General features: G+C 40.1%; 1 protein-coding gene across 1 annotated transcript in view; it reads right to left on the bottom strand.

Moving 5' to 3' along the window:
- ULK2 (unc-51 like autophagy activating kinase 2) overlaps window positions 1–12,940 on the bottom strand; it is a 360,264-nt gene that overhangs the window by 241,634 nt on the left and 105,690 nt on the right. Inside the window, exons 4-5 of the mRNA XM_069226356.1 lie at window positions 12,174–12,206; window positions 2,811–2,847 (exon numbers count right to left, since the gene is read on the bottom strand). Coding sequence (XP_069082457.1) covers window positions 2,811–2,847; window positions 12,174–12,206 — 70 coding nt within the window. The remainder of the gene's footprint in view (window positions 1–2,810; window positions 2,848–12,173; window positions 12,207–12,940) is intronic.

Here is a 12,940-nt window from a genome sequence, read left to right as displayed (position 1 = left end):
AGGACGGAATGTTCCAATTAAAAAGTGAGAAACAAAATGACAAACATTTGAATGTTGAAGCAGAAGGTCTGTGCCACCCACTATAGTCATTGAGACACTAAGCAGTCTTTGATGGTGCTCTCAACATTTCAATGTTCTAATATAGATTTAACTTGAATGCCCCCTAAGTCTAGTGAGATGATGGTATAATATAAAATGTGCTGTTATAGTAATCACTAAGAGACTGGGCAAAGTATAGTGGTGGAGTCCCCCTGCAGCCCAGTATTTTTTTTAAAGGAAAGAAAACTCTGCATCCCTTAACCAGCGGCCGAGGGAGGCTGAAAGGAATTCATGGGGTCAGCTTGTTACTCACCACAGTGTCTACAATTGTAAACAGTGTAATTCAGCACATACTCTTGCACTCTCAACCCTCCATCCAAGTAGCCGTGTCCTATTTATCTGTGACAATGGCCCACGAGGGGATTATCAGTGGATCTCTAAACTGCTGACCTTTAACCCTTGTAAGGTCAACAGGGTGCAAATGACGAAACCAACACATAAAATATGGCCAGCAACGGTCACATTTAGATTTTGTAAAGTAAAGCGTGATCTGGATAAGCTGTTTCAGGGTGCCTCAACTTTCTAATAGCTCACGTTCAGTCAAATCAGGCTTTTCTGCCTTCAATGGGCAGAGACAGTCATATCAGGGGCCTAAGACAGGCTGATGCAAGGAGAAGATCAATAGAATGGAGTCAGTCAGATGTCAGTCACTCCAATCAGTCTGGTGTCCTTATTATGCCAGTTAGGCCGGGTCAGAGGCAGGCAGAGTCCAGCTTTCCCAAAACGTAGTGCTTCTGAAGCAGTACTGGGGTCGGGTCAAACCAACCCAGTTATATCTGGTCTTCCAGAAGTGCCAGCCAATGGGATGAAACCTTTCCAATGTAGTTCCGCCATCCTCTACTGCTAATCAAGCACAATGGGTTACAAAAATGACTCTCTAAATGACAGGCAAATCTTTAGGATCTTGTACAGATTACTACTCCTGGAATGTTAATGTGAACCGCTGCAGAATCCACTTCACGGGATACAGGCTACTGCTTTAAATTTTCAAAAACAATAATAGCTAAAGTGCAACCAATTTAACTGTTTGTTCGCAACAATGTATTTGATTCTTTAGCACAAACGTGCAGTCACTCTGGTTAACTATCCTATGCTATGGTTACCTGCCAGATATAGGAGAAAGACTTGAAGGTGGAAATGTGAGGGAATATTGATGACGGCATTACATAATAGCTGAAGAGACAGAAATCCAGAAGAAGGGATGTGTTAACATATCAATTTGGTGCGCTATTCAGAAATAAAGGATTTAACTTTATTTTTAGGAACACAGGCCCAGATACAGCATTCTAATTCGCAAAGCAGGTGTGCACTTAGACTGGTTTGCAAATGGGAAGGCAATTTGCGAAACAACTATGTACTAAAAGGTTGCATCATAAATTGCCCATTGGCAGAGGGGGGTCACAACACAATCTGTCTTACAGTTATTAAGCTGACAGATCAAAATTGTTGACCACCACAATTGGCTGTCAATGCAGGGATGGAAGCCTGCAAGGCACAACAGACCTCTGACCCTGTAATTCATTTGCAAAAAGGAAAAAAAAAAAAAAAAACAGGTTGGGTTCCTTAAAGGAACAGTTACTGCTTTTAAAACAAGTATTGGAAAACCAAGTCGGTACTGGTTTAATGGTCTCATGCATGGAGCTTACCACATTAAAGCAAAACACTTGAAAAGAAGCCAGCAGGTGTGAACAGAGAAGGAAGCAGTCGTTCATGCAGTTCAATGCAAGCACTGGAGTGGAGATGGAAGGATACACCAAAACAGCCAATAGCATTAGATGGGAGATTAATACTCTTCTGTCCTGAGCCAAAACATGACTGACAAAGTCTCCAGCCAATGGCTGAAAGAGGCTGGTCGAAGAAAGCAAACTGTTGAAAGGAGCTGGCCCAAAGTCCATACTATGTATATTGCAAGCAATAAGTCGGATTCACAGCTGTGCTGTCCAACGGTTGACCTAAAAAAACTTTCCTTTTTGGGAAAACATCAGGGGGAATAAGCAAAGGTCCTCTGGACCACCCCCTGCTCTCTCTGGGGCTGTGACAATGTTCACAAAAGGTAAAGGTGCTCGAAGTGATACCTTGCCCTTTGCAAAGCAGATGTGAAGTGTAGTAACTGGTGAACGTTTTGCTGCAGCAATTTTATTGATGCAATCCACTGAGACTTGCAATTAGGAGGTGACACCACTTGCACGCTGTATTCTAACTGCAATTTAGAATGGGTCACAGCGGCCTTTCTGACACGGACATTTTGTTTCAGGCATACCAAAAGGACATTTTGCAGTCACAAATCCTTTGATTTTGGGATAACATGATCTGGATCACAAAACCATTAATAAATAAAATTAAAAACCATTTCTCATAGGTTTTGTTTATAAAAATCTGGAATTGACATTGATGAAAAAGTGCATGTTGCACGAAAGACAGTTTACCGACATACACATGGAATGTGAAAAAATTAGATGAACGAACAAAGACTTGGTTAGAGTGGTTAATATGAAATTCTTGAAAGGGATTTACTCGCAAGGCATGTGCAGCACAGATCAGGGGCAGATTAACCATGGTGTGTGATCATATTCATTTTATCACCACATTTGTGCTAAGTCAAGAGCCTCAGGGTGAACGGCCCAGAATGCTGATTTAGCAATGTTCACTGCATGATGTAGCATTAAAAAAACTGGGGTTAAGAGGGTGCCCACTGCACAAAAGTCAATTACCTTGCAAGTAGTCTGCCAGATCTCCCCCATTGCAATACTGTGAACAAAGAAAATGTAATTAGTTGACATATCTAGATATGTAAATTATTAAATGGCTAACTACAGCTAACCCGTAATACTTGGCAAAAAACATCACGGTAAACACACAATATAACACTGTAATACATGATCCAGCTCCCAAAATGCTTCATCAATTCCAGGAAATAAGGAGTAATCCTGTCAAGTAGTGGAAGGCGATTTTAAAGGTTTTTAAACGTTATATACAAGACCACCTATTTCTCAATATCTCTATTTAGGGTTGACTATAAACGTTGGAACATTTCATAGTCTAAACTGGGGCTTTTTTAACCAATTTTCACAGCTCTGGCCATGAGTAAATCCGGATACACTTAAACAGGGGCGCAGGAAGAATTGAGGGATCACGAAACCCAAGTACGTCACCACTTTCAAATGAGAACACGAAGGGAAGGAGCATCAGGATGCTCTCTAGTTTCAGATGAAGAACACATCTCAACATCACTAAAGCAACACCACTTAATGCCTGGAGAAACAGGCAGAGGAACTGCGTGTTGCTTTTCTAGGGCCTGTCCAGTGACAGGTCTGTGGTTTGGGAGTTTGGACCCAAAAAACATATAGTATGATAAAAAGGACTCCTACAGAATCGTCATGCACAATGCTAGCAAGGAATGAGGACGGGACCATGGGCTGATATAGTAGATGACGCAGATGAAGAATCAGTGTTCCATGTTGTAAGGAGGCTTGTGTTTGGTCCAGAGACAGGCAGTGAGTAGACTTTTAAGGCCATTTTGTACAGTTGGGTCATACTAATGAACACTTTTCTCAACCTTTCTAGGGGAAGAGACAAAGCTCTTCTGCAGGTCCAGAAGTATCCAAGGCCTGATGTGGATTTCACTGCATTGGCACTTAAGGACGCAGCACACCTGGTTGCGCTGTAGTATTTGGTCCTGCATCACAGGTTAGACCTGCTGCTTCACATGCTTGTCATTCCTGCCGGCTGTGCTGCGATGAAAGTAGGAAACAGTGCTTTTGAAAGTGGCAGGAAGGGTGAGTGAGTGGGAGGAGTGAAGACAGGGAAAAAGACAAAGACAGCAGCATCAATACATACATTTTATTTTATGAACTGTGCCCCAGGGACCTCATCTACTCACTAGCCTAAACATGCCCCTCACTATCCCTCACCACCTTCTTTGCTTTTGCAGGCTTAAAAACGAATAACAAGTAGCAAAGAAGAGAAACTGATGGTATTGAACACCATATTCACCTAGGTGAAGATATCTATAACTGGGCACAGCTTATATCCATGCTGCAAAACATAACAGGATACAAAAGGAGAGCTAACTGCTCTGATTAACTATCACAAAAACAACAAGGGACACTTGATTGAATTTCAGTCGCTGACAATTGCTTGGGGCGGCATTCAAGGGCAGTGTTTTTCACCCACTGGGCCACTCTAGACAGAGACCTGCCTTATGCAAATCAGCCCTGTTCATCAACCAATCGAAACAGGTCACTAAGCCAGTGGAACCACTCTATATCTGATTAAAGAGGCCCAACTAAGCTAAAACCAGTCTTGGGTTGCTTGTGGTCTGATTTAGAGAGGATCTGGCTTGGCAGTGTGGACTGGGCCTTTTGTATTGGAGCACAACCATGGCTGATTTACAAATGACTTAGTCTAATCTGAGGTGGCATGATGAGCAAAAAAGTAATGGCTCGGTAGGCGCCCTTAGTAATCACCAGTAGCTGACATTAATTCAACCAATATATCCATCAGTTTTTTGTATTCTTTATTGTGATGCCCTAAGTGCAATGGATATGCCCAGACGTGGGTCCTGTGATCACTGGACCAAGCTGTGTCCGACTGAAGAGCCCCAAAAAGGCCAAATCTAGTTTTAAGTGGCTTATGTTATGGTTCAGAGAAGACCTGGCTGTGCAGTGCGGATTGGACCATTCATATTGGATAAGTTCAAGGCTGATTTTCATATGGATGGGTCTAATCTGAAGTGGCATAGGCATAGTGAGAAAAAAGGGGTGGGGGGAGAGATTGGGGACACCAGAGGGCCCTCAGTATAAAAACACACCAACTGCACAATGTTATGAAGCTTCCCCCTCTCGCACGTTTAGATGACAAATGTTTTCCTTGTTCATTCTGAAACAGTGAATACACTCCAACAGAACTCTTTTAGAATTTCACACTTTTTTTTTAGTCTGCTTAGAATGTTGAACAGATTACTAGGAGTTTGATATATTCTGCTGTCAGATTGGAAGTTTATATTTTCATTTCACAAGCTTTCCAGCAAAAATAAATAAATAAAAAATGGCGGATTTTGTATTTGTCTGCAAAAAACACAGCAATTCGGGGCCGAGATGCAGTCTTCTGTGCTGAATCAGAAGTCCAGTGGAAAACGTTCCTTAAAATCGGGTGGTTAACATCTTGGGACAAATTGTTCTTAATAAAAAAAAAAGTGGTGCAAAATAGAATACTATCTCCTTGAAAATGGAAATATATATATGTTTGCAGTTCCAAGCTGTAATACGTGCCCCTTGCTAGTGGCGGACTAACTTTGTCTAAAGGAAGCAGTGGACTTGCTACCACATTTAGGAGTATGCCTTTTCATTGGGGGTTACACCAGGACTAAAGTAACAACTCGAAAAATAGGGAGAGCAGCTGTTTTTCCTACATATCTACATATCAGCCATTCTAATCTGGTTTGTTACTTCTAGCAACCAACTAAAAACAGGCATTCTGACAGTTTAAGCGTCTGGAAGAGTCATGATAAGTGCATAAAAAGATTTTTGTGTTTTTCACCGTAACTGGTTGTGAGACACTGCTGGCGAAGGGGGCTGTCTTGCCACTGCATTTTCAAAGTTACTGTATTTGGCACTGCAAGCTAGCTGCTGGTGCCTTGAAATGCTGCGCACACCTTCATTTATACCAAATACTGGACTATATAACCATCATTGTTAGTTGAAGATATTACCTCAATCCAATACTGCTGTCCCAGAGGATCATCAAGTAACTATAAACATATTTAAAACTTAAATCACAGTTATTAACAGAGGGCACAGTCTGAATCGAATTAGAGAACTCTTAAATCACTTGCAAATGTACAACCAATGAATTCATGGTACTGAGAGTGTGAAGCTTCATTGCCATTCGCCAAAGCCTTGGAGAATAATTCAATCAAATACACCCAGATAAATCATACACATTTAGAAGAATGTCTTCAAGTAAGCTATTCCCATTTCTCAATTGGTCACCCCACCCTGGATTTACTGGTAAACTGCACCCCTTTGAGAAATTGCCCAAACATTTAAAAATGTTTTTGGAATACTGAGCACTCTGCAAGGAGGATCTCCTGCTCACTAAACTCACTGACTGTGGCCAAGCACAAAACGTTGGAGATAGAATTGTGCCAGTGGTCTGACTTGGCTCCGAGAACCAAAGCATGAGCCAAGCCAACAAATGCTTAAGAGATAAAAAAAAAATGTAATTGATGCTAAGATGCACATGCAGAAAAAAGAGTTAATCAGACAATTAGAAGAATAGTGTTGTATTGTGAATGTAATAGCTCGCGCTGGTAGCGCGAGCCGGGGAAGGGTAGAATGTTGTGGGGGAATGTTTGTGTTTGAGTGTGCGATTGAGGACGGTTGAGAGGGGAGGAGACAGGACGAAGGACGGCGGCTTTGTATGCGGTCGGGGTTTCATATTATGGAATGTATTTGTATTCATCTAAATTATTTTAAGAATAAAGAAGTTACCTACCATTATCGTATTTGCGGCTTGAAGATACTCAACAAAATTGGCGACGAGTTGACAAGTTTGCCCCATCTGCATCCGGTTGTGATCCTCTACTTCACTATCGCACTCCTACGTGCCCACGCAACTCGACTTGCCAACGCTTGTGAGTGGTTTTTTTTTCAGCCTAAAGTGCTGAAACATTGTTTTTGCAACTTGCGTTGTGCTCGTTTCTTTGGGCGTCTCTTAGCAACGTTCAATTGCTTTTTCAATAACTATACCGCTGATCTTCTTACGGCCTGAATAACCTTTGGAACTAAGGAAATATACCGGCAATTGAATTTCTTGTGGTTTTAAGGAGGTTTAAGTGAATTTTCACTTCGTTACGAATATTTAGACATTGATGTTATATATTTTTGAAGTTGAGGCACGCATTTATGGCTTCTAATAACTTGAATCTTCCACCTCCTCAACCTTTTATTCCTGGTAGCAGTGATGTTTCTATCAAATGGCAAGAATGGCGAGAGTATTTTATGAACTACATCTCTGCATGAGATGAAGACAATGACTTTTCAGGAGAAAAGAAGAAGAAAATTTTATTGCATTGTTTAGGGCCGCACGGTCTTAAAATTTACAACAGAATTGAAAAGAAACAAAGAGACTAGGGAGATATTTTTGTTCATGCATTAGAGGATTTAGACAGATACTATTCTCCAACGGTGTGTGTGGGAATTGATCGCTATAAGTTTTTTCACAGGAAACAAAACAAAGAGGAAACGATTGAGGAATACGTTTCAGCCTTAAAAAATTTGGCCTTAACGTGTAGATTTGGTACCTTACATGATGAGTTCATTAGGGACCAGATAGTTATGCACGCTGCCAACCAGAATATACAGGACTGCTTATGGACTAAAGGAGAATCGCCCTTACAAGAAGTAATTGAAGTGGTCAAGAAAGCGGAACTTACAGGAAGGTGTGCAAAAGCTGTTCTACTGGGGAATTCTAAAATAGATGATTCGATTGGAGAAGCACATAAGTTGGTGAATAGAGTTATAGAGTCAAAAAAATGTCCACCAAATGAGTTTTCGAGGAAGACCAGTTCTTACAGGAACAAGAAGTCAAAAAGAAATACTTCTAAGGCGGAAGTTACTTGTTTCAGATGTGGATTACTGGGCCATTATGCAAATGATAAAAGCTGTCCAGCACGCAATCAGAAATATTCCAGTTGTGGTACTGTTGGCCATTTTATTAAGGTTTGCAGGAAAAAGAAAGGCATGGCAATAAAGTTGTTAGAGGATGCTTCTGAATCTGCTTCATCCTCAGACAGTGAAGACAAGAATATGTGGGTGCTTAACATTAGGAATGCTGGAACAGGAACGCCAGATGGACTGCGGAAAAGACCAAAGTGGGACATATCTATAGAAGGTGTTACTATTACGATTACCGCAGATTCAGGGTCACCTTATACAATCGTTAATGAACAAGTTTGGTTAAAGAAATTGAAACGTACTGTTGGTGGGGGTTTGGACACACCTGATATCTCACCTAAAAGCTTTACGGGGGAAACAATCCAGCTTCTTGGCTACAAAAAATTGTCATTTGCATTTAAGGATCGTAAAGCTGAATGTAAGATGTATGTGTCAAAATCAGGACCATCAGTTTTAGGTTGGTGGGACCAAGGTGCACTAGGAATGGTTTTAAATCCCAATGGTTCAGAACCTGTATCGGTGGTTCAGGAAGATTGTGTGTGTGATGCTACCATGAAGGACATGTATCCTTTGGTATTTTCAGGAACTGTAGGAAAGTTAAAAAGTTTCCAGCATAAGATAATACTTAAAAAGGACGCCATTCCTGTTGTTCATAAGGCAAGGAATATTCCTTTTAGCATCAGGAATGAAGTTTCAAACGAGTTGGACAAGTTATTACAAACTGGTATCATTGAACAGGTTGAGTCATCAGATTGGATTTCTCCCCTGGTGGTAGCCAGACGTTCTAATGGCAGATTGAGGCTGTGTGTAGACCTAAGGGACCTTAATAAGAATATTTTGGTGGATCAATTTCCTTTGCCAAAGATCAATGAGGTTGTAGCACTAACTAAAGGCAAGGAATGGTTTACCACGATAGACCTTACTTCTGCTTATAATCAAGTTCAGTTACATCCTGATAGTCGTAGATTAACCGCATTTATTACGCCCTTTGGTTGTTACCAATTTGTTAGAGTTCCATTTGGTTTGGCTTCTGCAGCGGCTATGTTTCAAAGGCTGATGTATAAGCTTTTTAGTAAAATGCGGGATGTGTTGTTTTTTCAAGATGATATTTTAATTATGGGGGATACGAGATATGACCATGACATTAGAGTTAAGAATGTTCTTCAGATATTAGAAAATAATGGACTTACGGCTGAGCATAGCAAGTGTAAAATAGTCATGAAAAGCGTCACTTATTTGGGACACGAAATAAGTGGCAAGGCTGTTGAACCAAAGGCTAGTCTTGTTGAAGCTATTAAAAATTCACCAGCCCCTACTAACAAGGACGAAGTTAGAGCTTTTTTGGGTCTAGCAGAATATTATGCTAAGTTTGTGCATAACTTTTCTCACAAAACGTTTCCTATTAGACAATTGTTAAAAGGGAAGTGCATTTTTAAGTGGTGTGAAGAATGTGAAGCAGCATTCAAATTGATTAAGAATGATATTATTAATGCACCAACCTTACAAGGTTTTGACCCAAATTTACAATGTATAATTACAACTGATGCAAGTAATAAGGGTTTAGGAGCTGTTCTTACACAATTGAATATGAATGATAAGGAATGTGTAATTGCATTTGCTTCTCGTTCTATTACCAACGCTGAAGCAAAATACTCAGTAATTGAAAGGGAGGCCCTTGCATGCGTGTGGGGTTTGGAACATTTCAGATCATTCGTTTGGGGTATGAATGTCATCTTGCGTAGCGATCACAAACCGCTTACCAAAGTACTTACAACAAAAGGATTATTTAAAGCCTCCCCACGTATTGCTCGGTTATCCATTAGACTGTTGGACTACAAGTATGAAATACAATATGTACCCGGGATTAAGAATAAGGTTGCTGATTTCTTAAGTAGAATGCCGTTGGTAAATACTGTGGAGGGTAAGAAGGAGTTGGAGGATTGTTGTGTAGCTGAAGTTATACCCACAACTTTTCAGGGCATCTCAGAAGGTGATTGGGATAAAGCCATGGGGGAAGACGAAACATTGAATAAGGTTCAAATTTTGTTAAGGGAAGGTTGGCCTCTTAAAAAAAAAATTGATGAAGATGTGAAGAGGTTTTGGGAGGTTAAGGAGGAGTTGTCTGTGGAGCATAATAGATTATTGCGCAATGGTAGAGTAATTCCTCCAGAAACACTCAGATGGAAAATTCTTAATTTATGCCATCATGGACATTTGGGCATATCTAAAACGAAAAGTAAAGTTAAACAACTATATTGGTGGCCAGGAATTGATTTAGCTGTGGAAAGGACAGTAAGGAATTGTGTCCTATGTAATGAGTCAGAAAAAACGTTATCCACGTTCAGACCACCTTTAGTTCCTATAGGATGTCCAGACATGCTCTGGGAGAAGATTGGTCTGGACATTACTGGACCAATACAAGTGGAAGACGGTTATAGATATATTGTGGTAATGTTTGATCATTTCTCTAAATGGCCTGAAATTGGAATAGTGTCTAAGGTGGATTCCGGGGCCATTGTAGAATTTTTGGATAATGTTTTTTTGAGAGAGGGTCTACCTAAGACCATTATCACTGACAATGGGGTACAATTCACATCTGACAAATTTAAAGCTTTCTTAATGAGGTGTGGTATTAAACACATTACGACTTCCAACTATCATCGAGCTGGCAATGGTGCTGTGGAACGCTTCAACAGAGTGTTAAAAAACAGTATACAATTGGCTGTATGTGCAAAGTTAGATTGGGAAAAGGAAATTTGGAAAACAGTTTGGTCATACAGAACTACACCGTGTAGCTCTACAGGTCACAGTCCATTTGAGATTATGAGAGGGAGGGTTCCACTGAGGAAAGATAATGTTGGTTGGATGATTGATGGTAGGGAAAGTTGCTGGACAAGTGAGAGTGTTAGGAAAAATATTAAGAGGGCGCAAATCCGTTTGAAGGAATTTTATGATGCAAAACATAAATGCAAAAGTGTAAATATACAGGTGGGTGATTTAGTTAGGGTGAAGGTTCCAGGTTTTAAAAAATGTGAGAAGGGAAGGTTCTATCCTCCTTTGAAAGTCACAAAAAATTTGTGTAATGCTGTACAACTTGAAAACGGGAAAATATGGCACTTAAGTAGAGTTTCCCCATACAAAGGTTCAGGTGGAGGAAAATCGATTGGAACTGACTGGCTTATGCATGACGATACAGGGAAAAAAAGGGGTTTGCAAAGTGCCAATGTTGCACAGACTGCGCTGGGCGGAAGAAACAGTGTTAGTCCTGCAATTGTGGAACACAGAACCGAAACGATGGCTGAAGGTGACAATGCACGGAATGGTGACATGACAAGTGTGAAGAACAATATTAGCAGATGTGGTAGGAGGATTATAAAACCGGGAAAACTCAATGACTATGTTTGCGACTGAGTCACTGTAAGGATTCAGGAACCAAATTAAGAAATTATAGAGAATGAATAACATTTAGATACTTATGAAATATTCGTAGGATTTATTTAGTAGATATTACGTTGTAGTTTTATGCTTCATATAATGTTAGGATATTGTATTTGTATCATTTCACGTAGCGATAGAAATATAGTAGTGTATGTTCTTTATGCTATTGTTATAGAAAGGAAATATTGTGTAAGGGGGAAGATGTGTTGTATTGTGAATGTAATGGCTCGCGCTGGTAGCGCGAGCCGGGGAAGGGTAGAATGTTGTGGGGGAATGTTTGTGTTTGAGTGTGCGATTGAGGACGGTTGAGAGGGGAGGAGACAGGACGAAGGACGGCGGCTTTGTATGCGGTCGGGGCTTCATATTATGGAATGTATTTGTATTCATCTAAATTATTTTAAGAATAAAGAAGTTACCTACCATTATCGTCTTTGCGGCTTGAAGATACTCAACAAATAGTTCCTCGAAAATGCACTCATTTTTAACTAACTTAATAAAAACATTTCAATCGTGTTTGTTACATAGCAGAACCAGACATTTGGTGCGAACCACCATTTCCTTTGCTACCTACAAAGGGGGTAGAGTCATTGAACTGCAAGAGTTTCTCTGATCCCTGACCTTCAGGTTAACCCTGTCCACTTTTGGACAGGAGATCTGAAAGGGAGGACGACGGCTGCAAGACAATGTCACCTTTTTGCAAGGATAGGTGCATGAGAGATGTGTAAATAAAGCACCAAGGGCTATCATCCCTTCAGGGAAGGCTTCGTTATTATTACTTCGTGTGGCAAATTTTTGTGACTGTTTTAGGGCACATAAATTGCTAGCAAACCCTCTTGATTCGTGCAGAAAATAAAAAATACAATTCATACTGTAAACCAGAAAACATTGTCAAGCAACTTCATAGGCAAATAAATTCATTCCGTAAAGAAACTTGTATTGCAAATGAATACATTTACATACCTCCATGACAAGGAAAACAGAGTTGGGCATTTCCTAGAAAGAGAAATATAAAAAAAAAAAGGAAAGAAATTGAAAAAACGACATTTTAAGTATTAAACAGACCTCAGCTTCACACTTCAATAAGCAGTTGAATTCCAATTGCAGTTGAGAGATGGAAAATTTAAAGATGTCTTAATAAGTGCAGTGCCCAAGACTCATCTGAAGCACCATAACCTATACATTCTAGTGGGCCTCACCATCAAATTTGACAAGAAGACTCTAACTACAACAAAGCCATCACATCCAACCTTGAAGCCTTCAATTTCTAACAAAATGTATGACACCAATCACTCTGCCAGACATACACTGAGCATCATATTTGCCTGCATCAATAACACTACAAAGACATCAACAATCGCCAACAACAATTACACGTAGAGACCACAGAAAAAACTGGACTTCATAACGCTCAACTTTTATTTCTGACAAACCCTAAAAATGCATACTTAAGCCACAAACAAATAATACAACTGGAATTCCCCTGTTCTAGACACCCACATACCATTACAGAACACATTCATGCTTAAACATAAGAACAAAACCACATGGATTAATGACTGCATCAAAACAACAAATTACAATTCACCACACTACAAATCAAGTGGGGGAAATCTTCAGATGAAGAGACAAAATCAAATCATGTCAGTATAACAGGGCGTACTACGCAGCCATAAGAACAAAAAGACAACACTATTATGCACGTGAAATTGAATCGGACTGTTCACCTA

This window comes from Pleurodeles waltl, chromosome 3_1 (genome assembly GCF_031143425.1).
Source record: "Pleurodeles waltl isolate 20211129_DDA chromosome 3_1, aPleWal1.hap1.20221129, whole genome shotgun sequence".
In the NCBI taxonomy this organism is placed as follows: Eukaryota; Metazoa; Chordata; class Amphibia; order Caudata; family Salamandridae; genus Pleurodeles; species Pleurodeles waltl.
The sequence above is the reverse complement of the archived record's forward strand: the minus strand, read 5'-3'. Positions and strand labels throughout refer to the sequence as shown.